The sequence below is a fragment of the Scomber scombrus genome, chromosome 4, assembly GCF_963691925.1.
Source record: "Scomber scombrus chromosome 4, fScoSco1.1, whole genome shotgun sequence".
Taxonomy (NCBI): domain Eukaryota; kingdom Metazoa; phylum Chordata; class Actinopteri; order Scombriformes; family Scombridae; genus Scomber; species Scomber scombrus.
Window position 1 is genome coordinate 31,844,154 of NC_084973.1, and position 22,524 is coordinate 31,866,677.

Consider the following 22,524-nt stretch of genomic DNA (forward strand, 5'->3'; position numbering starts at 1 on the left):
CTAAATATGTGATTTAGCATTGACAAACATAATTAATGAGTACGCAAGCTACTGGACATATATTCTCAACATACATATCCTGTTTATCCGGCTTTTTAAAATCTAAAATAACAGGCTAATTAGCACTGACCAGACTTCCAACTGACATTCAGCATCTTATTTTTTTCCTTTATGGGTGAAATTTTAATGTGGAAATCAGTAATTTTTTTTAAATGTAAGTCACAATTTAAGGTTTGGATCAATTTGATGTGTTTTTTGAGAAAGGAGAGAGTGATTACAGCAAGAAAAAACTAGGTATATTAGACGTTTTTCTGTCTAAAATACCAGGCTAATTAGCACTGACCAAACTTCCAACTGACATTTATCATCTTTGTATTATTATTTTAAAATATATATATATATATATATATATATATATATAAATATATATATAAGATAAACATAATGAATTAGTCTGCAAGTTACTGGACATATATTCTCAACATAAATATCCTGTTTATTCGGCTTTTTAAAATATAAAATTACGGGCTAATTAGCACTGACCAGTCTTCCAACTGACATTCAGCATTTTTTTTTTTTAAATAATAAATGCGCAAGTGCGAGTCGGTCCAACTGACGGTTTGGCCCTTCTTTTTTTCTTAATAGGCAAAATTTTTAATGTATAAATCAGTAATATTTTTTTATATATGTCATAATTTAAGGTTTGTATTAAATAGTGTGTCGTTTTAAGCCAGGACAGAGTGATTAAATGAGCATATTGGAGTGGAGTTAGTGAGACCTACTTTGAGAGGCGGAGCTCGCCTTCTTCTACCTCTCTCACTCCGGCGGCGAGGCGCGTTCGTAATGAAAGGAGCGCGTGAGCGGCGGTTGCTGTGACTTCCTCGCTCATCGGGCAGCTACATTGTGCGGAGAGAGAGAGAGAGCAGCACGTTGTTGGGCTCCCTGCTAAAAAAAACACAACGCTGAACTTTTACACCGAATTAACGCTATTATTAAGGAGGAGGGAAACAAGAGTCGGAAGCCACCACGCTTTATTATTCTCTCTCTTAGACATCTTAATAAGTTAAACCCTCCAGCTTTGCAAAAAACATGTCGGCCTCGGCGGCAAAAGTGAGTAAAAAGGAGCTCAACTCGAACCATGACGGAGCGGACGAAACCTCCGGTAAGAAGGGGGAATGGCGGCCCTTGCTGCTCTGTTTCACCGCCATTTTTTCGACTTTCTTCTTTTTAAAAACGCAACTTGCATTGCCAACACTTATACCATTACCTCTAATTGTGTGTTGTATTTTATTTATTGCTCAACGCTCCTTTGCTTTGTGGCTCAGCTCGCACTGTTTTGCTGCGTGTATTCACCGTGTAGCTTTAGCCTTGTTAGCATGTTGTTCAGTGCACACCGGTGCTCAGAGGCCATGTTAGCTCCCCGTTAGCATCATGTTAGCATCACCCAGCGTGGCCAGTCTGTGTGTGTGTCGATGGATACTGACTTTTTTTTAGTGGTCGTACGCGATGCTGGGACAGATCATTGTTCAATATGCTGGAGCTAAAGTCAGACAATCCGTGCTTGCTTTATTTAATTATTGAGTTTGGAGTTTAATAACCGGAAATCGTTTCATTTAATATAAGGCGTTAGCATTCATTAGCAGGCTAGTGTTGTTGTTGTTACCTAACGCTAGCTGACGACGTTATGTTTTGTTAGTCGTGCAAGATGCGTTTAAATGCACCTGCAGCTTGTTTTAATGCACTAAGGTAGTTTAATGCAATGGGTTTTATGAGCAGGGTAGTTTAAAGGAGGTTTAATGTGGCGTCTGCCCCCCCTACACCTCGGTGTCTCACGTTATCGCAGCTCCCCGTGTGTGTGTGTGCAGGTCTTGTCCCACATTTAAACCACGCGGCCTCGTCGGTCCCAGCCGGCAGGAAACGGTGAGTGTCTGAGCCGCTCAGAGCTGCAGCCATTGGCCGATCACAGGGTGCTAACCTCTGGAGAATCGATGGGTTTAAGATACTCTAATCACCGAAAACTGCCCCCAAAAACATCCCTTAGAGCTCCGGTAGCTTTTCAGATCATAGTTAACTAGTTACGGATATTAAGGCAACTTCGGATTAGCAAAAGGAAGACCTAGGGTTTCTTAATTCTTTGACCGTGGGCATGAGGTTGCACACTGTAATGTTAGTTTAGATATAAATCTTTCTTGGCCACTGAATTCATTTGTATTAAAACTTGTTTTTCTGTGTTCTTTTTACTTTTTTCTCCACAGAGAAAGAGCAGCAAGAAGCTATTGAACACATTGACGAAGTTCAGAATGAAATTGACAGGTAATACACATTTGTCACATTGATTTAATCAGCTTGTACCTGCGATTTTCTTTTTAACAGTAAACTTGGAAGATGTTGGCACATCTTTGGCAGAAAGGGGAACTAACAAGTGAAATAATCTGCTGCCCCTTTTTTTCTGTCTGCCAGGTTGAACGAGCAAGCCAGTGAGGAGATCCTCAAAGTAGAACAGAAATACAACAAACTCCGTCAGCCATTCTTTCAGAAGAGGTCAGAATTGATCGCCAAAATCCCCAACTTCTGGGTCACCACGTTTGTCAACCATCCACAAGGTAAGTAACACATCTATCGGGCCTGCATTGCTCTAGTATGGCTAATGGAAGTCATGAAAGCATTTTTGTATCATTCAGACATGTTTGGAGTTAAAGTTTCTCTTTTATAATCTATTCCACAGTATCTGCCCTACTGGGGGAGGAAGATGAAGAAGCACTTCATTACCTGAGCCGGGTGGAGGTGACAGAGTTTGAAGACATCAAGTCAGGCTACAGAATAGATTTTGTAAGTTGTTTTTTTGGTGCACACACAACATGAAGGAAGTGTTTTGTTTTTTTCTTTTTTGGTCATATGTGTTCTTACCTGGTCACATTTTGTGTTTTTTAGTATTTCGATGAAAATCCGTACTTCGAAAACAAAGTACTTTCCAAAGAATTCCATCTGAACGAGAGCGGAGACCCATCTTCAAAGTCAACAGAAATCAAATGGAAATCAGGAAAGGTATGTGTATTAAGTTTTTGCATTGTCAGCAAAATAAACTTAAAACCAGTTATACTTGGAGCCTTTTTTTCCTGAAGTGATTTGGGACTTTTGGGTTCTTAACCTACTTAGCAGCCAGACCTAACTCCAGAGGTTGCATTTAAAAAACTTTTTCTTTTTTAAAACTTGTTTTTAAATAAACTGATATTAATTTTCCTCCATTTGTTTGCAGGACCTGACCAAGCGCTCCAGCCAGACACAGAACAAAGCAGGAAGGAAGAGGCAACATGAAGAGCCAGAGAGCTTCTTCACTTGGTTCACCGATCACGCCGATGCCGGCGCTGATGAGCTTGGGGAGGTCATCAAGGATGACATCTGGCCCAACCCCCTGCAATACTACCTGGTATGTTAACTGCCAGAAAACGGAATGGCTACTGTTGTTGATGCAACGCTGCTTGTGGCATGTTTCTCTACATTTTTTCTCCCTTCTGTAAGCGTTAATTATTTTAAAGTGTGCGTAAATTTAAGGATCAACCAGAGCAGAAGAAAAGCAAACACTAAGTGATTCTCATCTACAGGTTCCTGACATGGATGATGAAGAGGGTGAAGGCGAGGATGACGAAGAGGACGAGGAGGGTCTGGAAGACATAGACGAGGAGGGTGATGAAGACGGAGAGGAAGATGAAGAGGATGATGGAGAAGATGGAGAGGTAAAAGCAAAGTTGAGAGAAGAAGTGCTGTTGCAGTAGTTGTTTTTAAGCTTCCACTGACTCTTATCTTTTGATCTTTCAGGATGACGAGGGAGAAGACGACTAAGGCAAAACATCACCTACCCAGACCCTCAACCTTCTTTTCCCTATTTTGTTTTTCCACTCATGTTCGGGAGCAAAGGTTTTACTTTTTTTTTTAAACTTTTTTTTTTTTTTTTTAAATCCGTGTGTGCTTCTTTTTACATTCTGAAGCCTCTTCACCTGTTGGTGCCATGTTATGTTCTCCTTTGACTCATCTAAGGCCAATGGCACTTTGCCCTGAATTGTGAGTACCATCCCCCAAAGTCATCTCAAAAAAATAATAATAAAAAAAGTATAAAAATAGAATCAGCACGGCATCCTGAGTAGAATTTGAAGACAATTCACACATATTTCCTCCTGTTAAAGGTTGTGTGGTAAATTGACTAAAGCCATGGTGTAGTGACCTAGCTCTAGCAGACCTCTGTATTTTTTTCACCATAATTTTTTTTTTTTTTTTCAGTTGGGGTGTTGATCCCATGAAAAACTGTTATTTTTCCCCTATGTGGTTAACAAGTACCAGCTCATTCCTTTTGACTTGTAATGTTTAGGGGGAGGGGGGTGGGTAATCTGGGGTGGGGCAGGAGTATGTTGGTTATTGGGGAGAGTGGTTATTTTGACACCATTTCTATGGGACTTTTTTTTTTTTTCATTGTATTGTTTTACAGATATCCATGAAATTGAATGACATTTCTAATAAAGAACAAAATGGAAAAAAAATCAAGCTTGTAAATTTTGGCCCCTACTGCTTCATGGGTTTAAAAAAAAAAAAAAGACCTGTTATCTCACAGAATTTACATTTAATCACTTTCCTTTTCCGCTGGGGGGAAAAGAAACTGTTTTAAATTTGAGGTGTAAAACTTGCTTTGTTACAATAATAAAACTTACTGTGTATACATGTGTGGGAGTCTTCAAACCAAGTAGGTGCATAGAAATGTATTTATTTAAAAATAAATTTAGATAGCAGCAAAGGCACCTGGTTTATAATCGTACAGTCAACGCACATCAGCTCACAAAAGATTTCGGGGTCACGAGAAGGCTCGAGGCAAAGTCTTCTCTTAACAGTTGATGGGTGATTAAAGCCAGGAAGGTGTGCTCTGACTCCTCAAATCTGTTTTTTGTGATTGTGTCTGGCCAGTTGATGGGCTGGAAACCCCAACCTGGAACGAGAAAGAAATCGGCAGCTAAAAACACATCACTTTATAAGATGTTTAAATGGGCACCACACCATATATCACCTTTTTAAACAATGTAGGACTGGGTCTCTTAGATCAAGTGGAAAGTCTGCAAGTATAAAATGGGATTACAATGAAATTTTGGGATTAACTTTATTTTGACATGTTTGTAATTTGCCAATTTGATTCACATTTATAGTATTTTGTAAAACTGATTAACTTAACATTTCAAAGTTACACTCAATTTTTATGTAGACTCATTAATACAATAGTAAATAATCCATAATGAATTCACTACACTTTATCTTGGTAATGCATATAGAGAGGGAGAGAGCTGCATCTGGTTCTCCTATCTCAGCTTCCCACAGTCCAAGTTGGCATTAAAATGTGTAGTTTTTGAATCTGTTGATCTGATAATAGTTTCAGCTCTACATAAAAGGTATTTCACAATATTTACCCACAGTTACTTTAATTTTGACAAACCGTTTCAGCTTTTTTCACTTCAATTTAAAGTACTTCTCCATAAATGAGACAGCAAATCTTACTTGGCATGTAAAGAATGTAATTATATCAAATTGGGACAAAGATAAGAGTTATTTTAAAAGTAAGAACGACTCTAAAAGTTAATTTAAGCTTAGTCATAGTTATGAGTATTGGAGGAGGGAAAGTGGCATATGGCCGAAAAGGTTTTTAAAGATGTTTATTTCTTGATGATCAATGTCTCATATTAGAGTACAACCTTAAAAAAGTTGAGGTTAATTTTAAAAGTTGGACGTTTTTTTTAGTACTATACTTCAGGATGATCACAGGTTTGTACCCACCTAAATGAGTATTACACCGAGGACAGGTGGCCACGGTCCATGCGTACCCAGGGAACCAGGAGAAGCGTTTATCTGCCGGCCAATGCTGCGTTACGTCTGCGTTTCTGAACGTGATCACCTCAAATCGGTGTCCGTGGGGGTTTTCGAAAAGCTGTACATTAACCCTCCGACCTCCGAGCTGCGTGTCGTTGCGACTGGAGAGAGCCAGCCGGCTGGGGACGAAGTGGATGTCTGTTCCGACAGCCAGCTCGTGTCCGCACGCCCTGCACAGCAGCAGCGTGTCGGAGCTTCTCCCGGCTGCACACGCCTCACCGGGCCGATATGCAGCAGGAAAACACAGTAGCACAAAGAAAATATAGTGCATCGTTATTAACTTCTCCAGCTGCTTTACGAGCAGCCACAGGCCCCGGTTGCATCTCATTGCACGCACATGGACCCTGCACACTGACTAGCTATTGTTTTTACCCGAGACAGCGCGTCGACTGAACATCGATCAGCGTCGTTTGGTAATCGAGAAAAAAAACCCCAACCTAAACAAAATACACTAAATTAACAACTTCGCTTTTCACTCGTTCACGTAAATACTTGTTTGATATGTATTATATCAATATAATGGTGATTAATGAACTTAAACAGCGACTTATAGCGAATATTCGGAAGTGCCGTGCAGAAAAACAGGAAATACAGTCATCTCTACCATTTCCTACTTTGTAACTGCGTACATGAACACTTACATAACGAAGCCATTCAACAAAAATCAATATATAAGCATGTTGTTAGTCTCATTTCAACTCCAAAATAAATGTTAACTGGTATAACCGTCATTTTAAGAAAAAAATTTTCCCTCCTTTTTTTACTTGGTATTTTTTCTCCTAAAAACAATAATAATATAGATCCCAAAAAAAGCACGTCGAATGAAACTTAAATGAGCTTTTATTTTGAAGAAAATGGCGCAATAAGATACACGCGTTCTCAACATTCGATTTAAACATTAACCGTCACGTTCTATGGTAACTACTGGCAACGCTTATCAAAAAGAATTCCTCTCCACCAATCACAGAACGAGATGTTGCAAACGAGCCAATCAGAGGGCTCGTTTGTCGCCTTCCCAAACAACCGTGCGTTCCATAGAGGAAACAGTCGAGATTTACTATGGGAACCAAGGGAAATATGTACTTTCTTTGTTAGAAAAACGTAGTTTAGCACGCTACAAATGAGCTGTTGTTTATTTACAATCATTCTTTTGGGCATTTGTTGGCCCTAAAAGTGTTCTGAGGGCATTTTTAACGTCGGGAAACAATGAAAACCCGGGATTCACCGCCGCCACTTCATGTCCACGTACCGGAGACCACACCTGTACATGTGCATATGAGAAGGAGTCCCAGCAAGACCCCGCAGGTAAACAACCAGAGTTACAAGCATGAGTTACACTTGTTTATTAAAAGTGGAAACACAATACTACGTTGTCACATGTCAGTTTTTGATTGAAGTTTTAAATATTCCACCTGCATAGTAAGTTTGTAATCTTAGATATAAACAAATAGGTTATATGAAATGCATCATCAGCACAGGACAGGAACACAAATAGTCAAGTCTTTCTTAAAACATCAATAAGCAACCCAAAACAACACAGAAACATGTTTTTCTTGCTGTAATCATTCCTCCTGTTCATACTGACCATTAAAAGATCCCTTCATAATGCACTTATAATGTAAACAGTATATGCAAAAATGTATTTAAAAGTTTATCTGAAGATAATATGATGTTTCACTGCGATTATCTTTCAACGTTACAGTGTTTTTAGTGCCAATGTCCCTCTTTTTGTTATTATACTTCCATCACAGCTCAACAGGGAAACACAAAGAGGGAATTTGATGCTAAAAAGACTGTAAATGTGGTGGTTATCCACTTGATATGGCTAACTCAGACTGCTGAAGCTTCATACAAGCTTGTTAATTCCTCTTTTTTTCTTCAGAACAGGACAAAGGATGCCATGGGGAAGGGAGATGGAAGGAGGTCAAAGGGTCGGGCGCCATGGATTCCTCCAGGAAGACTGTCCTCCAGAAGAGATGTGGGCTCATACACGTGTCAGGTCTCTTTATAGTGTTTATCTCTCACTGCCATGCTTTACATTCAATCACAACCAACATATATGGTATTTTAAACACATATACAGCTTTTTTGACATGATTACACTGTTACAGAAGTTAAAGAAGGGGTTTACACTTATTCCTGAAAGTAGTTAATCAATACAAACCAAATTGTGAGAAACCCTACAGTAATATAGACAAACTGATGGACACTTGATGCTTACAGTATCCAGGTTCCTGATTACATGTGTCCATTTGTGTCTTTATTCCTCAGCATCTCAGTCACTGATTTATCTAGCAGCAGAGAATATTAAGAAACTTGCATAGTTTATATACAGTACATCAACATTTCTACTGGAGTACTCTAAAGTAGCATATCCACGTTTCTCAAAAGTCCTCTGAAACAATGATATGGTGTTTACATGCTCTATACACAACTTGAATACTCCAAAAACCTGATCATACCTTAAATATTTGCTTGTTACAGCTTCTCAAATGTAAGGATTAAAGCTTTTCTGTGTCATACGTGATGGTAAACTGAGTTGTTTTGGAGTTTGGACTGTTAATTAGATCAAACGAGACATTTGAAGAAGTCACCATTGGCCCCAAGAGGTTATTACAGACATTTTGCACAATTTTTTTTTGACGTTATATAAACAAATGATTCATTGATTAATCATACCTTACATGAAGTGTATTCATTTTTTTATGCATTGAAGTGGCAGCTGTAAGACAAGAAATCGTCCCGTTCTGAACAGGCCCATTTTGAATTGGACCTACACTAGTTTACAAACCCCACTTCAGAACTTGAATCTTTTCCTGTGAATAAATATTCCAGCACAGATGCTTCAGAATTCAACTTTTTTTTCCCCACTCAAGTTCAACCTCATCTGTGTGTGTCCACTGAACATGAGCTCTGTTTGTCTTATAACCAGGGAAGCAGAGGTCAGTATCAGTCAGAAGATGAGACGGGCCTCCAGCGTGACGCAGGCGATCAGGAAGAAGAGCTGGCCGCAGTATCCAAGAACCTCAGCCTCCTACTCAGAGAGCAAGAAAGTAACCATCGATCAAAGAAGTAAGAGACACCTCAGCAGCTGGAAAGTGTCAGTTTTAGCAGCTGCGACTATCGTATCAGTGATAATTGGCAGGTTTTGTTGTCAGTCCCCTTTGAAATTAAAAAATCAAGGACTACTCTCCTGGGTCACATTGTGGTTTAACATCATACAAGGAAAAATCTGCCTGTATCACCTGTTACTGAAAATAGAGCAGAAAGCAATACAGTGTGTTTTGTAAATTGTTCATTATGTTGTTCTTCTTTTAATCTAAGAATAAGAGTTGTATATTTGCTGTTCTTTTTTGAAGAACTATAAGTCGCTGCCACAGTTTTTTCTTTAAGTTATCTTTTGTGGAACAGCTGCACAACATAAAACCTTCTTATTGTAGTGAAACACCGCTGGGTTTAAACTCTTTGCATGCATTCATCATAAGTTTCTTTTTCTCAACAGACTCAAACAAATTTGTCCTTTTTTTCCCCCCCTACACTTTTTGGCCACTAATGTAACGAGAAACACAAAATGGCTGACAGATTAAATACAATACTGTATTTAGAGTTTATATATTGTAATCAGAGCCACAGTTTTGTGACAGTAGATACAACAAAGTTATTTAAAGGGCCTGTCCTCTTTAATCTGCTGAAAGTGTCTTTAAAAAGTGTAACTACAAGCATGATTTAGTGACATTACAACAAGGGCTGGAACTGATGAATTTATAGTATAATTATAATTTTAATTAGTGATTAATTTGCCCATTATTGTCTTGATTCATCAATTAATCATTTGATCCATTAAACATCAGAAAAAGGAAGGAAATTTCATTTTTTCAATTTATGAAAAAACACCAACTGTTAATCTGTAGATCCTTCAAAAGACTGAAATGACTCTTGTCCTCTTGCTTTCAGAGGAGATGCTGGCGCTCAGGGCAGGAAGGTGGATGTGCTCCTGAGGTCGCTCGTAGAAGCAGAGATTGATGGTGTTGCAGTAGCCAATCAGCTGACTACCCTGAAGGAGACTATCGACAGCCTCGCTAAGGTAATCAGGCACCAGTCCATCTTCATTGTGGAAACACAGCAGGTCAGAAAGATAATGTATGCAGGGGTGGATGATGGTGTTTTCTTTGTTTTTAATTTAATTTAATTTTTTTAGGACAAGCGGCCTTTGAAGCTGCACACAGCTTCACTTGGACGGCAGCAGGAGTTGTTGTTAGAGAAGATAGAGATGTTTGACCACACGAACCACAACCTCCGAGAGCTCCTCAGAGAGTGGAGTGAACACGAGGTACTGGAGGAAAACTCAACGTCTACATACAATAAATCTCCTCTGACTGTTTTTTTACATGCTGTGTTGTTGTTGTATGGACAGAGAGAATCGCTGGTGTGGTCAGAACAGAAAGATGCCTTGAAGATCAGATTGGCCGACACCGAAGCAGAGAACATTGTGAGTAATAATCAGCAGGTTACATACAGTGTTGTCTTTCCCTTCACTGATCATTTAACGCTCTGTGAATCTTGTCTTTCAGCGACTTGTAGCCAGATTCACAGACAAAGAAAAAGAGGCCTTCAAGCTTGCTGAGCATTTGGATTTTGAAAAGGTTAAAACCTTCCCTGTGTTTCATCCAAGCTTGGTAGAAAAAGGTTGATGTCTCCCACATAGAGTCATTTAACGGTTCATGTACAGTACAGGTGATCCCGCTCATCCTCTGCTCGTCTCCGTCTTTGCAGGAGAACGTAAAGACGACGGAGGAGCTTTCAAAAATTCTGGAGTCGACCCGCGACCATCTGGAGTCTCAGCTGAGCAGAGCAGAGGTGGAGAAAACACACCTGACTGCTCAGATTCAGGTCTGTGAACATACAATGTACAAAATGTACAAAAAATACACACACACACACACACACACACACACACACACACATACACTTACACACACTTCAACTGCCGGATGTGGACCAGCTGTTTTCACATCACACTTAACTTGTGAAATAAATGTTACTGTCGATGTTACAACACATTTCAGATGTGGTTTCTCACCTTTAAAAACTTAATTAAATGACACAATAGTAGTCCAAGAACCAAAATTATAAAAACTTCAAAATCTCTGTGGTTGCTGCCAGTTGGTGTGAAATGTGCTCTGCAGTTGGAGCCTTTGATGTTTGGTCAGGCCAGAGCTTGGATTGCTTTTCCTTTGTGGCCCTTATGTTCAGGTCTGAATTATATATCTTGAATTTATTAATCTATTAATAAAGTTGTTCTACACTACAAGTGTTGCTGGAGCTTTGACTTTCTTTTGGACTTTTTTTTCCCTTCTCTGTGAACCTTGGAAGTAGGTGAAGTTGCACCAGAGACCTCCACCTTGTTTCTACAGCGTTATGCGAGACCACACAAATTCAGAAAGATGCTCTAAAGATGCTCTATATTCAGTAATGATTACATTTCAAAATCTGACATAATTCATTATCATAGTGGTGATTTGCTTCCATATTTTAACAAAGAAATAGAACTTCATCTCTGTTTTAATTGCTTTAAATCCAAGCTGCTGAGAATCAAGCTACAAACTCTGAATGACGTATTTTCATCACACCTCAGATGTGGTTTGTGAATGACTCTCTCCTTTCTCTTTCTGTGGAGCAGAGGATGCAGCAGAGCTACAAGCAGCAGTACAAGGAGCTCCTGGCTGTGCAGGAGGAGCTGCAGACTGTGAAGCAGCAGCGGAGGGAGGAGGACCAGAAGCAGGACCAGCATGACCAGGAGGCGCTGGCCCTTCTGACCCAGCAGGCCGAGCGAGCCGAGGAGTCGGCCAAGCAGCTCGCCGCCAAACTGCAGGAGAAGGTTGGTGTAGAGATCTACTGAAGCTCCTCAACACAATGTCTGGAAATCACAGCGTAGCAGAGATACTGTCCTGTAACCTCAAGACTATTGCACAAAGGGATGTTGGAATATTTGAGGGCAAAATATAGGGGATAAGTTTACACACTCAGCATCTGGACAGTCAAATAAAATGGCAGAGGGTAAATATAGAGCACTGTAAAGTAAATATGGAGTTATTTATGTCAATCAAACACAGATACTGACAAAAAAAACAACCCATTTCTGATATTTTACCTAAAGATCATTTTTCTTCAGTCTAATAATGAAAAACTATTAAAGGTATCATTGGATTATATGTTTTAAACGAGATATCTGGCTCACACAGCATCAACAATCAAGTTCAGAGGAAATCCAGCCAGCCTCTTGGTTCAGATGCAGTATTTTAGTGAAAAACTCGACCTGCAAATACTGAAGTGTGGCTTCTTTGATGTCTGAGCTTCTGCATGAATGACACTTTCCTACTGGCTAGGTTTAGATGGCTTTACTATATGAATCTTGTCATTATTGCAATTTACCTCTTTGAGAAATTTTCCGGTCCCCAAAATCAAAATTTCCTGAAGGATTAAAACGTGAACAATAATATTAATATTAATCATAATGAGACGTGTGTGTGTGTGTGTGTGTGTGTGTGTGTGTGTGTGTGTGTGTGTGTGTGTGTGTGTGTGTGTGTGTGTGTGTGTGTGTGTGTGTGTGTGTGTGTGTGTGTGTGTGTGTGTGTGTGTGTGTGTGTGTGTGTGTGTGTGTGTGTGTGTGTGTGTGTGTGTGTGTGTGTGTGTGTGTGTTATCTTGCAGGAATCCCAGCTGGCTGAAGCTCTGTCCACATCCAGTGACTGGTGTCTCCGTCACTCTAAAGAGGCGACGGCTAAAGCAAAGCTAGAAGAAGAAATATCTGCTGTCAAAGTGTGAGTGCAGTCAGACACACTTTTAGCCCAGTTTGATGCTTTAACACATCAACAGGTGCACAGCAGTCAGGCAGCGGCGTTTCTTATCATCTGAAGGCTCTCTGGGAAGAATCCTGCAATAATTGTATTAGTTTATTAACTCGATGCATCATAAGGATACATTTGTTGATTTTCTATTTGTGGACTTTAAATTTTAATGGATTTAAAACATTTGAATTTCTCATGTAACTTGTCAGAGCTTCAGACATAATCCTTTAGCAGTAAAACATTTGGTTATAAAACTGTTTGAGATTTTACTTTTACTAAATAAAAGATCTAAATTTAACCCAAAATTAAATTATCCAAAAGATTATGGAAAACAATCTTCATGTAGCGCACATAAAGTCACCAGCATTAGAAGTTAGGTAATTAACTGGTAATAAAATGTATGAAATACTTGATAATTATCTTACATTTCTAAAGTTTGGTAGAAATAGGTGTTAAGATAATAGTTTCACTGTGCAGATAACAGATATATTATTATGTATATTAACTCTCAAATCAAAGTGCTTCACTTGCAACATAAAAGGCATGAAAGCAAAATGTAAAACACATGTGACACAATGTAAAAATGTAAAGTGTAAAAAGAGACATTTAAGTAGAAGTTTAAAAGGTTGAACAGAAAATAAAAAATAAAATAGAATAAGACGGGTAAAACAGCAGAATAAAAATTACAGTGTACTGTGAGATAAATAATTTGATTTAATAAAAAAAGAGAAAAGTTTGAAAAGCGAAGCCTACATTTCCTCTGCAGTTCCTCACTGAATTTCTAAATATCATTAAATATTTACCAGACAAAGAAGGTCAGAGAAAGTGTGATACAGTTGATTAGAAGTCATTCATACAAATAAATAAACAATAAAGTTTCATGAACCAGTTTTAAAGAACTGATAAAAATGAGGAGGTTAAAATGAATCGCTGTGAGAGTAAAACAAAACCATTTTTTTCAATGTCATTAAATTCATGGGAGTTGCTTTAGTTTCATTGCTGTAAAAACGGGAATAATGTGACTATAAAATCATTTATGGGCCCTGAGATGAAAACATGACACAGTCTTTATGATCCTGCTGCCTCTGCAGGCGGGTGAGCGAGCTGAGCTCCCAGCTGCGCTCAGCGGAGGAGAAGAGTCGCACGGAGAGAGACGAGCTCCGGGATCAACTTCAACTTCTCAGTGCTGAAAACGCCTCCACTAAACTGGACAACCAAAGACTCACGGTACCGTCACACAAATCTCCATCCTCAACTTTAAACTGTCTGATTACCTGTTATTAATCAATAGCTTGTTTTTTTATATATTAGAAGAATAAGTTGTGTTTAGAAACTCGTCATCTTCCTCATTGTGTTATTTTTTTGTTCTTTCTTATTATAGCTCTTTGTTTTATTCTTTTATACTTTGCATAATTCTGAAACATGTTATCATCCTCATAATTCTTGTGGACCAAAGCAGCTGTATCATGGTGACGTTTAATAGAAGCTTACGTCGTCATATTTTAGGGTCAGCTGACGTCGTCCGAGGAGACGCTCAGAGTTTTGCAGTCTGAAGCCCGGCGGCTGAAATCAACCATCAAAAAGCACGAAATCCTGGTGGAGAAATACAAGAAGAAGGTAGAGTTTGACTCTCAGTGATGCTGCTTCACTTTACACACCAGTGTACTAGTTCCCCAACTAGTCTAACCTCGGGTCCAGGTTTTCCCTCAGATGGTTAACTACTACTAAACATTACTAAAGAACAACTGAGGCTTAAAGCTCAATTAAATAAGGAGCGTGAATATGAGTGACAATAGAGTTTAACCCTTTACATACTGTTCATATTCTGACTCATAATTAGTCTCCACACCAACTCACATTCATAAATTCCCCATCAGTCATTAATAAATGTTTGATTAATCATTCTGTGAAAAAAACTACATTTACAATCATGTTTCATACATATAGAAAATGTGTATCAGCTGCACAAAAAATATAAAAAAAATGTATATATTTAGTTTTTACAGCTCTCAAATGTAAAAATGTAAGAGCTAAAAACCAACATTTAAAAAACATTAAGATGAACAGCAGTGAAGACTAAAACTACTGAAGCTGTTTTAATAGCAGGTAAGAGGCTGTAATGTAAAGAGCATTCTCTCTCTCTCTCTCTGTCTCTCTCTCTCTCTCTCTCTCTCCCTCTCTCTCCCCCTCTCTCCCCCTCCGTGCAGGTCCAGCAGGCTCGTCTGGAATCGGAGGAGTGCTGCCTGAAGCTGGAGGCGACCCAGACGGAGGCGCGGGAGGTGAGCTCGAGCCTGCAGAGGGAGAAGGAGCAGGTGAGGAGGGAGCTGCTGGGCCGACTCAGAGAGCTCGAGACGTTGCCCGACAGACTGAAGCGGACCGAGCAGCAGCTGCGAGACGCCCAGCAAGAGGCCGACGTGCACCAGAGGAGGAACGTGGAGCATAACGCCGCCCTGTCTGAAGTTAGACACAAGGTGCTGACCATAGACTGTATATAAAATGGAAAATTTCCGGTGCATGCTGGGAAAAATAAAAACACGGATTCTACTTATATGGGCATCAGGAGGAGCATGAGGCGCCCTCCTGAACCTGTGAACCAATCAACCTGTCAATCACGACGTAGCCACGCCCTAATGCATACCCTGCTTTATCGTCACATATAAAATCAGGGAGGCCAAAATGTCCCAAATGAACATCATACTGCATTGAAGAAGGCTTTAAACTAGCGATTGAGACCATAAACACATTTTGAAAACGTTTACTGAGGTTAGAAATCAAGTGAGAAGTTGGTGAATTCTCCATTTAACTTGTATTGAGACGGAAGTCCTTTTGACACCAAAACGGTCGCCCCCTGGTGGCCTTTTGATAGAATGCAGTTTTAAGTTACTTCCGCGTTGGCCTCATTTCAGAGGATGGGACTGGTGCTGACAGCCGTGTGTTGTAACCTGCTTATATTCACTCGCATCCATCTCAACACACACACACACACACACACACACACACACACACACACACACACACACACACACACACACACACACACACACACACACACACACAGACACACACACACACACACACACACACACAGATGAGTCCTGTTTCTGCAGCCTTGACAGCAGCATTGTGTTCTTCTGCAGGTGGAGCAGCAGGGCTCTCAGCTGGAGGTGTTTCAGCAGAGGAACATGCTGCTGCAGGAGGAGAACAACGTGCTCAAGGAGAAAAATTACAACTTAGAGAGGTGATTAAATAAGCCGAGCAGCAAACAATACAAGTATGCACATATTGATTAGACGTGAATCGATTGCTGTAGCATCAAAGCACGAGATGTTAAGCAGCGGATCCTTAAAAAGTCTTTTGATTATTGATACTAAAGGTCTAAAAATGTATTAAAATGTCTCGAATCTTAGGAGTTAAGGTATTACATTTGTTCAGTTTATGTTGTTTATCATTAGTATCATTATTTTTTGATCAAAATAATCAGCTGTTGGTGAAACTCATCATTAGTTGCAGTCCCTTTATAAATGTCTAGCTCCATTTTAACCCATTACAACAGTAAAATTCTACTTTTGCATTATTATGTCTCAGCAATGGTATTTTTACCTTCTTTCCCTCCTTCCTTTTCTCTTTCTTTCCTCCTCCCTACCTTCCTCCCTTCCTCTTTTCCTTTCTCCCTCTCTCCCTCCTTCCTTCTTTCCTCCCTCCCTTCCTTTCCTTCCTCCCTTCCTTCTTTTCTTTCCTCCCTTCCTTCCTCCCTCCTTTCCTTCCCTCCTCCCTCCTTTCATTCCTTCTTTCCTCCCTTCCTTCCTTCCTTCTGTCCTTCCTTCTTCCCTCCCTCCTTCTTTCATTCCCTCCTCTTTTCCTTTCTCCCTCTCTCCCTCCTTCCTTCTTTCCTCCCTACCTCCCTTCCTTCCTTCCTTTCCTTCCTCCCTTCCTTATTTTCTTTCCTCCCTTCCTTCCTCCCTCATTTCCTTCCTCCTTTCCTTCCCTCATCCCTCCTTTCATTCCTTCTTTCCTCCCTTCCTTCCTTCCTTCCTTCCTTCTGTCCTTCCTTCTTCCCTCCCTCCTTCTTTCATTCCCTCCTTCCTCCCGTCCTTCCTCCCTCCCTCCTTCTCTCTTTCTTTCCTCCTCCCTTCCTTCTTTCCTCCCTTCCTCTTTTCCTTTCTCCCTCCATCCCTCCTTCCTTCTTTCCTCCCTCCCTCCTACCTTCCCACTACAACAGTAAAATCCTACTTTTGCATTATTATGTCTCAGCAATGGTATTTTTCCCTTAAAGCGGTTTTAAAAAGAACTTAAAAGTAATTAAATATGTTATTAAAAATGTGCAAGGACCCTAATTTTAAAGTCATCACATGCTTTGTTTACATTTTCTATTGATTTGTCTGTTTGTGTAGGAAGCTGGACGACTTCGAGGTAGAAAACAAAGAGATGTGTGACGCTCTCATCTCGAAGGAGGCGAGCGTTCGCAGCGTTCAGCAGCAGCTGGAGGAGAAGGTCAGCGAGTGCGGCGTCATGTCCAGGCAGCTGCAGCAGACTCTGGACGACGCACAACGACAGGTCTGCAACTGTAAAGTCAGAGTAAAGAGAGAGTGGCAGCTGTTAGAGCCGTTCGGTATCAGGTTCAATGTTATGTGTGTGTGTGTGTGTGTGTGTGTACTAGTGTGGTTCCCTGCTGTGGTTGTAGCAGAGTCGCTTCCCAGCAGAGACCACAGACAGGCAGGTGTCGTTTAGACCTTTTTTATTTGAAACTAAACTGTCGTGGAGCTCGAAGCCCAGTCCCGTCACCACCGACGACACAAACTTAAAACACAAAAACTTAACGTAAACTTTGAGTCCGTATCTTCGGCTGCACTTTCCACGTGCAGCTCGTCCCAGGCCAGCCGCTACTGCAGAGACAAAGAGAGGATGATTAGTCAGCTCACACCAGCTGACTGCCAAAGCCACGCCAGGAGTATGAGGAAGGTTTAACCCTTACGTAAAGTTCATATTCCCAGTCAGTTTTGACCTGGTTTAGGAATCCCCTCATATAAAGTGTCTATACCAAATTTTGAACCACAGATGTGTTTAGAAAGCATCAATAGTGGATCTGACTGATCAATAAATGTGATTAAACATTGATTCATGTTTCAGAGAGCAGAGAGAGTGTATTTTTTAGCTTTTCCACCACTAAACATCTATCACACAATATCATGTCCTATTTTACCTAAGACATGAAAATATAACATAGCAATAAGGATTTAAATGTTATTTTATATGTAAAGTGTAAATGAGCAGAACTTTATGGAGCTGTGGGGTTTATTGTATAACCATTAGAGCCATCAGTCTTCACTGCTACATCATAAAAAGAAATCCTCATAACTACTTTCTTATTAAAACGATTAACTATTCATTTCACTAAAACACATGTCAATAGATACGGGTCAGATTTAACCAAGAACAGCCTCAATGGACTAAAAAAGGAAAGGTCATCAAATTTCACTTTAGACAGGTGTGTCAGTTTTTTGACCGTCATCTCTGTTGCAGCATTTTGTTATCGTGCAAGTTAAATGGACATAAATGCATGTTGAGAATGATCTAACCTGCTGATGAACCAGATTATGTAATAAATACCAAACTGTGAAGCTTGGCTATGGATGTTTGGACTGAAGCACTCATGCTGCACTACTGGTTTAACAGCATTCAATAGCTTGTGAGTGTTTTGTTTATTCACGACTTGACTTATTTATATAAAGTCATGAATAAACAAACAGGGAACCACACTAGTGAACATATCCATACGCCTTTAATAATGAACCCTGATAGAAAACAGCTGCTGAGATGTGCTGTGGGATATTATCAGTCTGATGGATCCTGGCCCTTTGCCCACTACTCATCCTGCTTTTATATTGCCAGTGCAGAAAAAGCCTAAAATAATAAATAATAACTTTTACCCGAACAAAATCACAGGTAGGATGGAAGGGAGGAAGAAGGAAGGAAGAAGGAAGGAAAGGAGGAAGGAAGGGAGGAATAAGGAAGGAAGGGAGGAAGAAGGAAGGAAAGGAGGGAGGGAGGAAGGGAGAAAGAAGGAAAGAGAGAAGAGGGAGGGAGGAAGGGAGGAAGAAGGAAGGAAAGAAGGGAGGAAGAAGGAAGGAAAGGGGAAAGGAAGGAAGGAAGGAAGGAGGAAAGAAGGAAGAAAGGAAGGTAGGAGGGAGGGAGGAAGGAGGGAGGGAGGAACGAAAGAGGGATGAAGGAAAGAAGGAAGGGAGGAAGGAGAGAAGGAAGGAAGGGAGGAAGGACAGACGGAAAGAAGGAAGGGAGGAAAGAAGGAACAGTCAAAACAGACGGGGTCAATTTGACCCGGGAGGACGACAGGAAGGTTAAACATGTTTTAATGACTGATGGGTGAATGTATGAATGTGAATTGGTGTAGAGACTAATTATGAGTCAGAATATGAACAGTATGTTAAGGTTTAAATCAACACTCACATGCATGTTTATCTTCAGTATGAACATTTAAACAGCTTTTGCTTTCTGTAGATGTTCTGTTGTGATAAACAAACCCGTCGTTTAACCCCCGCAGGTGGACGACGGCTTGCAGAGAGTTTTGGCGAAGGAGAGAGCGTCTCAGTCTAAAGCGCTGGACCTGCAGAGTCAGCTGAGCCAAGCCAAAACGGAGATGAGTCAACTGCAGCGAAGCAAGCAGGAGGTACGCCTCCAGTCAATGCTGTCATTATTAGTCAGCGCCTTTTTTAAGACGGATTCAGAGTCAAACTAGAAGAGAAATGAACACATGAACGAATCTGTGGCTCACAAACAAAACTTTTGACTCATGAACTGAAGAGATTGAAGAACTGAAAAAAGGAAAATCAAAACTCTTACCAGCTCTGTAACAACCATAGACTGTATATAAAATGGACGTAACATCCGTGACGTCACCCATTGGTTTGTGGACTGCTGCTTGGAGGCCAATAGTATCGGATCTGAGCAGCGCCATCTTGAAAATTTCAGGTGCATGCTGGGAAAAATAAAAACACTGATTCTACTTATATGGGCATCAGGAGGAGCATGAGGCGCCCTCCTGAACCTGTGAACCAATCAACCTGTCAATCACGACGTAGCCACGCCCTAATGCATACCCTGCTTTATCGTCACATATAAAATCAGGGAGGCCAAAATGTCCCAAATGAACATCATACTGCGTTGAAGAAGGCTTTAAACTAGCGATTGAGACCATAAACACATTTTGAAAACGTTTACTGAGGTTAGAAATCAAGTGAGAAGTTGGTGAATTCTCCATTGACTTGTATAGAGACGGAAGTCCTTTTGACACCAAAACGGTCGCCCCCTGGTGGCCTTTTGATAGAATGCAGTTTTAAGTTACTTCAGCGTTCGCATCATTTCAGAGGACCAGAACTCCCCGCCTGGTAACAACTTATCGTACAATAACGTAATTATCAAACATCATCATGTCTATATATGGACTTATCGTATGATGCATGGACATGACCTTTGACCTCAGTATCGCCACACTTCACATTAGCAGCTAAGAGGCTATTCATGTCACATTGGCTAAGCGAGTAGTGTCCTCCATTCCTCACTGTGCTCGTCCTGAGTGGAGACTGCAGAAGAATTAAAGGTGAATAACTCTGTCCCCAACAATAATGGCAGTCTCCCTCTCCCCCTTTACATTATTATACGTTTATATTATCATTATATCAGTGGTATAAAATGATCTTCAAATGACAATAATATCGTTTATCGTGATTATTTCTGAGACAATATATCGTCCAACCAAAGTAGTTATGGTGACAGGTCTAGTCATGATGGACAGGCGTCTTTCAGCTTCCAATTCTCACTTCACATCATTAAAATTAGTCCACTGGTTTGTTTTTCACTGGATGTCAAAGTATCTTAAGGGTTAAAACCTGCAACATGAACTGTAACATCACTGGTTTGAGTTTTCGACCTTTTTTCGATATTTTCTCTAAATGATTTCCTGTCATATCTCGACTATAGTCTGTAATAATAACGGCTAAAAATGCACAAAAATACTGAATATCCAGGTTTATTTACCACTAATAGCCAATACTGCCCACTCTCCCATCCTCCACCTCCCTTCGTTATAATACTATTTATATCAGTGGTATAAAATGATCTTCAAATGACAATAATATCGTTTATCGTGATTATTTCTGAGACAATATATCGTCCAATAAAACTAGTTATTATGACAGGTCTAACTCTCACAGCCGTGTTGTTTGTGTGTTTCAGATGGAGCGTCGTTTCCAGAGTCAGCTGCAGAACCTGAGGGACAGACTGGAGCAGTCGGACGCTACGAACCGCAGTCTGCAGAACTACGTTCATTTTCTCAAAACCTCGTACGGAAACGTGTTCGGCGACTCTTTGCTCACGAGTTGACGGGTCTGAACGGGCGTCCGAGCGATTTACCTTATATCAAATTAATCAAATGAATTTTGAGATGTTAGTTCACTCGAATGTATTTATATGATCTTGAATAAAGAAACATTTCTGCACATTTCATGATTCTGATGGCATTCGACACTTTGTCTCCAAATTTTACTTTTCCTGTCATATTTGAGTGAAATATACACAATAAATAAATAATTAAAAAATAACTAATATATATATAAACATACTGTATATTCCACATTGATGAAATACCATAGGTTTAAAATACTTTCATAATAAGTTAAGAAAAAAACAAACATATTTTAGATCGATGCCAAAACACTTTAAGCAGTTTGGTAATTAACGATATTCTTGTTCCTAAAAGAACTTTAATATAGGAGAAAAACTAATATATGTTTTTAATACCTCAGATTAGTTCTTTAAGTATATCTGATGCTTTATAATCTTATTAATTTAAACTGTGAACATTTAGTTTTGGCTTGATGATTTAATGGGAAAAGTTGGCTGGCAAACAAGAAATAACCAGGCAGATTTTTTGTTTAAAGGAGCGTTGTTATACTCCCAGTGAAACCAGTGATAATGTGATATTATTATACCATGAAAAAATGGGTTATAATCGGAGTCAAAAGGATTATTCTGTATAAAACACTTCATGTAACCTTCCACGTGTGTCTGTAAAATATGTATTAAAAAAAGCACCTCAATTAAATATGTGTATGACTTTAATGTATATGTGCATGTATACTCTCTCTCCATATATATATATATGTATGTGCATCTGTCCAGTGTATGTAAAAACTACAAAATTGCTTTTTTCCATTGTTATTATTTATTTATTGTTATACACTCATCTTTTATTGTTGTATAGTCTGTTCAACCTGGCATTTATTCATTATCATCATTATTTATTCTATTATATTATCTTCTTTTTTTTTTAAAATTTAAAGCCTTTTAATTTTGTGTAGCTATTAAAAATGTGTAATTATGTTATTGTTTTATCTCATCGTACCCTGAAATAATTTACAAAAAGCCCCCAAAATATTACTAATACAATTACTTGACAGATAAATGTTACTGGTTACGTTACACATTGAGATTTTACTCAAGAATATAACAATTAGAATATGATTTGTTATTATTTATGAAACTATCCAGCATTATATATAAAAATAGCTAGAATTAAAAGCTCCACCTTGAAAACACACATTCAGTTAATTTAAGTACATTGTGCTGATAAATCCTTACTTTCACTTTTCACTTCTACTAGTTTTACTATTAATAATCATTTCACTTTTTCCTTCCTTCCTCCCTCCTTCCTTCTCTCTTTCTTTCCTCCCTACCTTCCTCCCTTCCTTCTTTCCTCTGTCCTTC

General features: G+C 39.5%; 3 protein-coding genes and 2 pseudogenes across 3 annotated transcripts; 3 read left to right on the forward strand and 2 right to left on the reverse strand.

Moving 5' to 3' along the window:
- LOC133978509 (uncharacterized) overlaps window positions 1–22,524 on the reverse strand; it is a 455,381-nt pseudogene that overhangs the window by 354,861 nt on the left and 77,996 nt on the right.
- The window catches only part of LOC133978510 (zinc finger protein 208-like), a 355,630-nt pseudogene that overhangs the window by 145,080 nt on the left and 188,026 nt on the right, over window positions 1–22,524 (forward strand).
- seta (SET nuclear proto-oncogene a) lies at window positions 850–4,364 on the forward strand. Its single transcript, XM_062416811.1, has 8 exons — window positions 850–1,162; window positions 2,256–2,313; window positions 2,461–2,603; window positions 2,726–2,829; window positions 2,932–3,045; window positions 3,257–3,427; window positions 3,603–3,734; window positions 3,817–4,364. The coding sequence occupies exons 1-8, from the start codon at window positions 1,090–1,092 to the stop codon at window positions 3,838–3,840; spliced, it is 819 nt and encodes a 272-aa protein (XP_062272795.1). The 5' UTR covers window positions 850–1,089; the 3' UTR covers window positions 3,841–4,364.
- si:ch211-51h9.7 (uncharacterized protein LOC558400 homolog) lies at window positions 4,742–6,457 on the reverse strand. Its single transcript, XM_062416816.1, has 2 exons — window positions 5,809–6,457; window positions 4,742–4,972 (listed from the first exon to the last, which is right to left on the reverse strand). The coding sequence occupies exons 1-2, from the start codon at window positions 6,227–6,229 to the stop codon at window positions 4,818–4,820; spliced, it is 576 nt and encodes a 191-aa protein (XP_062272800.1). The 5' UTR covers window positions 6,230–6,457; the 3' UTR covers window positions 4,742–4,817.
- On the forward strand, window positions 6,925–21,323 carry LOC133978517 (outer dense fiber protein 2-like). The gene is made up of 17 exons (XM_062416777.1): window positions 6,925–7,206; window positions 7,784–7,900; window positions 8,834–8,973; window positions 9,856–9,985; window positions 10,100–10,231; window positions 10,316–10,390; window positions 10,473–10,544; window positions 10,675–10,791; window positions 11,582–11,779; window positions 12,611–12,720; window positions 13,839–13,974; window positions 14,254–14,364; window positions 14,955–15,218; window positions 15,885–15,985; window positions 17,139–17,301; window positions 19,304–19,429; window positions 20,995–21,323. Exons 1-17 carry the CDS (start codon window positions 7,108–7,110, stop codon window positions 21,139–21,141), a joined length of 2,238 nt encoding a protein of 745 aa, XP_062272761.1. The 5' UTR covers window positions 6,925–7,107; the 3' UTR covers window positions 21,142–21,323.

What these genes read in the sequence shown, in the direction of transcription:
- seta (XM_062416811.1), top strand. Translation starts at nt 1,090, where the DNA reads ATGTCGGCCTCGGCGGCAAAAGTGAGTAAAAAGGAGCTCAACTCGAAC. An exon ending in CGGAGCGGACGAAACCTCCG is followed by an intron (nt 1,163 to 2,255) that starts GTAAGAAGGGGG and finishes TTTTCTCCACAG; the next exon opens with AGAAAGAGCAGCAAGAAGCT. An exon ending in CAGGCTACAGAATAGATTTT is followed by an intron (nt 2,830 to 2,931) that starts GTAAGTTGTTTT and finishes TGTGTTTTTTAG; the next exon opens with TATTTCGATGAAAATCCGTA.
- si:ch211-51h9.7 (XM_062416816.1), bottom strand. Translation starts at nt 6,229, where the DNA reads ATGAGATGCAACCGGGGCCTGTGGCTGCTCGTAAAGCAGCTGGAGAAG. An exon ending in TCGGTGTAATACTCATTTAG is followed by an intron (nt 4,973 to 5,808) that starts GTGGGTACAAAC and finishes TTCTCGTTCCAG; the next exon opens with GTTGGGGTTTCCAGCCCATC.
- LOC133978517 (XM_062416777.1), top strand. Translation starts at nt 7,108, where the DNA reads ATGAAAACCCGGGATTCACCGCCGCCACTTCATGTCCACGTACCGGAG. An exon ending in ACACCGAAGCAGAGAACATT is followed by an intron (nt 10,391 to 10,472) that starts GTGAGTAATAAT and finishes CTTGTCTTTCAG; the next exon opens with CGACTTGTAGCCAGATTCAC. An exon ending in TGCAGCGAAGCAAGCAGGAG is followed by an intron (nt 19,430 to 20,994) that starts GTACGCCTCCAG and finishes TGTGTGTTTCAG; the next exon opens with ATGGAGCGTCGTTTCCAGAG.